At 46.7% G+C, this 3516-nt stretch overlaps 1 protein-coding gene across 2 annotated transcripts in view; it reads right to left on the bottom strand.

The window, feature by feature from the left end:
• zbtb10 (zinc finger and BTB domain containing 10) overlaps positions 1–3006 on the bottom strand; it is a 23569-nt gene extending 20563 nt beyond the window's left edge. The window contains exon 1 of one of the 2 annotated variants that reach the window (XM_085148741.1): positions 2067–3006. In XM_085148741.1, coding sequence (XP_085004867.1) covers positions 2067–2735 — 669 coding nt within the window. In that variant the 5' untranslated portion in view covers positions 2736–3006. The remainder of the gene's footprint in view (positions 1–2066) is intronic. The other variant, XM_085148740.1, reaches the window with a different exon arrangement.
• Positions 3007–3516: the final 510 nt, after the last annotated feature.

Raw genomic sequence — 3516 nt, 5'->3', positions numbered from 1 at the left:
AACACAGCTGCCCTGGTGTGCTACAGATAATTGAATTAGGTTTAACAAATGCAGCAGAGGCCTGACTAACATCAGGAATGGGTGAATAGAACAAGACGTTGCCTCATAACACTGTAGTTCCCCTTTAATGTACTGCTTCATAATGCTGTCTTGCTTACACCGCTGCCTATTATTTCAGCAGTACTGTGTTTACTGTTTTGTTTACTTTAAAAAGGCAGTCCAAGTTGAGGAAGCATAAAAACAAAAGATAAATACTTCAGGAAAAAAAAGGAACGAAGGCTTTAAGCTTTAATTCAATCTTTATCTACTCAGCTATAACCATTTATGAGGAAATGGCCTGAAAAACCTCTCAAGACAGCGTCTGGGGTCCTTGTTGTTAGGGAAAAGCCTCACCAAGCCCCTAATCCACTCCTAGTGCTCTCCTTACCAATTAGAGATGTGTACAAGTTAGTGGATCACTTTAAGTCATTCTGATTAGTGATTGCGTGTACAAAGGAAGGAACTAAATGTAGTAGTACAATCCTCTTCACTCACAAATCACAGACGAATAGCACCCCGCTCTTAATTCTCGTGACAGCCCAAGCCATTCTCTGAATATGAGGTAGGATGTGGCAATTTAAAAAGGAACTGAGTCCCCCCCCCCCCCCCCAGTGTAGGACTAATGGGAAAAATGTCCTTTGACACCGAACTGTACAGACAAATCTACCCTCCCTGTTTTTATGAGGTCACTAAAAGAGTATTGTAGAAGTGTTGCTTAAACTGCAATAAAAAATGACAAAGCAATAAAAACATGTCATGGACATTAATAAAGGCTGTTCACATGTAATAAGACGTAAGTGTTTTGAATTTAAAAAAAAAAAAAAGGCATTCGAGAAACTGATACGGATACCCAATTATACCTATATCGAGCTTTAGCTAACTACACACTCTTTACGTGCCTATTAAATAAAGTGGAGTCATTTCCTGTAAGTATGACCCGTGGTTTCAGTCGTCTGCAAACAGGATAAGCCTTTAATCATAAGATATGCCCCAAAGTTATAGCCAGAGCCCAATAATCCAGAAATATGGATGACAGGCTCAGGTGATGCTGTGTCATCCTATTACTGACATCTATTTTCACTCTTTCAAACCTTTTCAAACGCTGCCTCTGGGCAAGCAAGATGTCGCGCTCAGGACAACCTGATTTACTCTCCCCTCCTTGTCCAGCACTGCAAGTGACACCATCTATGGATTTTGGGGGGTCATTCTCGCACAATGCCTCTAATTTAGCTCCCTAAAGGGAGGCGGAGGTGGAGGAGCAAGAAATGCGCCAGAGGTCACCCGGGACAGAGAGGCAGCAGAGCTGCATGAGAGGCGGGGGGTTGGGTAAGGGGTGCGGTTCCCCGAAGGCTGCCAGGGTCGAGCCCTTGCCATTGTGCGACCTCTAGCAAGCTAGCGATCAAGACTGCTGCTGGTGAAAGGACTAGCTGCGATGTACAGTGAACATCTAAAAGTGCTCCACAACACCTTCGGTGTCCGATATTTATCCCTTCATTTTCGGCAGTTATCGGTGATTAGCAGTTAATTGTGACATGCAATTAGTCACTTGACAACAAACAGCCTCCAGAGCGATATTAGCTAGCAGGTGTCAAACTGGAGCAGGTCTTTAACTTGCCCGGTGAGTGGGCACACAACAGTAACTTGCATAGTACAATATATTTTGAAGTGATTTTGTTTTTCCACTCTGTCACCCCTTAGCTTTGGTACAGGGGCTTTCCAATACGGCCACTGGTCACCTACCTCCGGCTAAACAGTAAAGCCGCGGGCGGCTGTGAAGCTAGGCTAGACATTAGCTGTGGTCGTTAGCGCACACCGATGCTAACTATTTAGCCGGGAGAAGGGATTGTGAAGCTTAGGTAAAAGCTCACTTTCCTCCCAGGCTGCGCTTTACAATTTAAAGTAACTTCTATTACGTGTGACAGAAAAGGGAAACAGGTAATGACATTAAGGTATGCCGACGGTGTGACAGGTATTTCACGTTACGTAGTTAACTAAATGAAAGCGTCGTGGAGTTGGGCTAACGTTACCTGTTTGGTGGGATCGTTTCTCCCGTGCTCAGAAGACAGGTGATGTCTCAGCAGCAAGGCCCGCTTGTAGTTGCGACTGCCTTTGACGAGCTCGTCGCTGTTTTTAGTGGCAATGTTGTGACACCAGGAGCACGACATGAGTCCAGTCTCCTGGCAAAATTTGAGCCATGGAAATTCTTGCAACCACGAAGCGTGGAAAAGCGAGTGTTTCTGAAGCAGCGTCTGCGGTCTCATCTCTACCCCAGATTTCCTGGATCCCGTCTCGCCTCCCCTGGCAGTCTCCTGGCCGTCAGCGCTGTTGTTGTGACCGTTCCCCGCAACCCAGTTTTTCCCGTCCCCGGACCCGTCCTCCGTTTCCACCGAGTCGACACGATCGTCGCCCTCCCCAGCTGCCCGACTGCCCCCTTCCGGGTCCTCTTCTTCCTCCGCCTCGGGTTCCGTGCTATCGCTGACAGATCCAGCGCCCTCCACTCTCTTCTGCGATGGTCCTTTCGCCCCCAGATCCCTGTCCTCCTCTTGATCCGGCCTGTTCCCGTTAAAATGTCGATCTTGACAGGCCGGGGCCTCCCAGCTGTTACAGTTCCCCCCACCGATACCGCTGGAACCCGTTACCCCAGCTAATCCACCTCCTCGGAAAGCCAGCGACCTGCGGTTTCTCTCACCGGACATTTTTTTTTCTTAATATATGTTAGAATCTTCACTTTCTCAACAGTATCCCCCCTCCTCCGATTAAAATGCTGTGTTTATAACCGATGTGTTTTCCGAAAGAGATGGACCGTCGTCGTTTCTGCGCTCCGCTCGGCCCTCCCGGTGAGAGTATGTAGGTTATGCGGAAATAAATAAAGGTTTTAAACGCATAATGAATTTCAGGGTTCTCGCTGCGTCCGCGCAGGCCCCGCAGAGGTCGAATGGCAACGACTTTCCTCCCCACAATGCACCTCGACCAGAGGGGGCGGGGGGGAGGGGACGTGTTGGTGTTAGTGGTGGTGGGGGGTGTCTTTTTAAAGGAAGATGACGAGGGGGGGGGGGGGGGGGGGTAGATCAGCATGGGGTCTTTTGTGCTTTAAAAAAAGCACCCATTTTCCGCATGCTTTTCATCTGATGTCTGTTTGTTTTATTAGACCGCGAATGTCAAATCACATTCCTCACGGCGGGGTGTCCCAACATTCACGAATGTCTGCAGTAGGAAACTTGTCGGGTGTCTTTTTTATATTATCCATTTATTTACTTTTTATTATAGTGAATTATACATAAATAAACAAAGGTTGGTATTTGAATATAAAGAAGTGGGGCCAATAAATATACATAAAAGCATGTTAACCGAGATATTTATTCCAAACAAAATTGCTTACACTACACTAATATTAAGTCAAGATTCGACATTCAACACCACAATATTCCCCCTGAGCTTTATGTGGTGTGTGTAAGACTGTTGCCTTATATTTTGTAT

Source organism: Neolamprologus multifasciatus, chromosome 22, assembly GCF_963576455.1.
Source record: "Neolamprologus multifasciatus chromosome 22, fNeoMul1.2, whole genome shotgun sequence".
Taxonomy (NCBI): domain Eukaryota; kingdom Metazoa; phylum Chordata; class Actinopteri; order Cichliformes; family Cichlidae; genus Neolamprologus; species Neolamprologus multifasciatus.
This window is presented reverse-complemented; position numbering and strand designations above follow the sequence as displayed.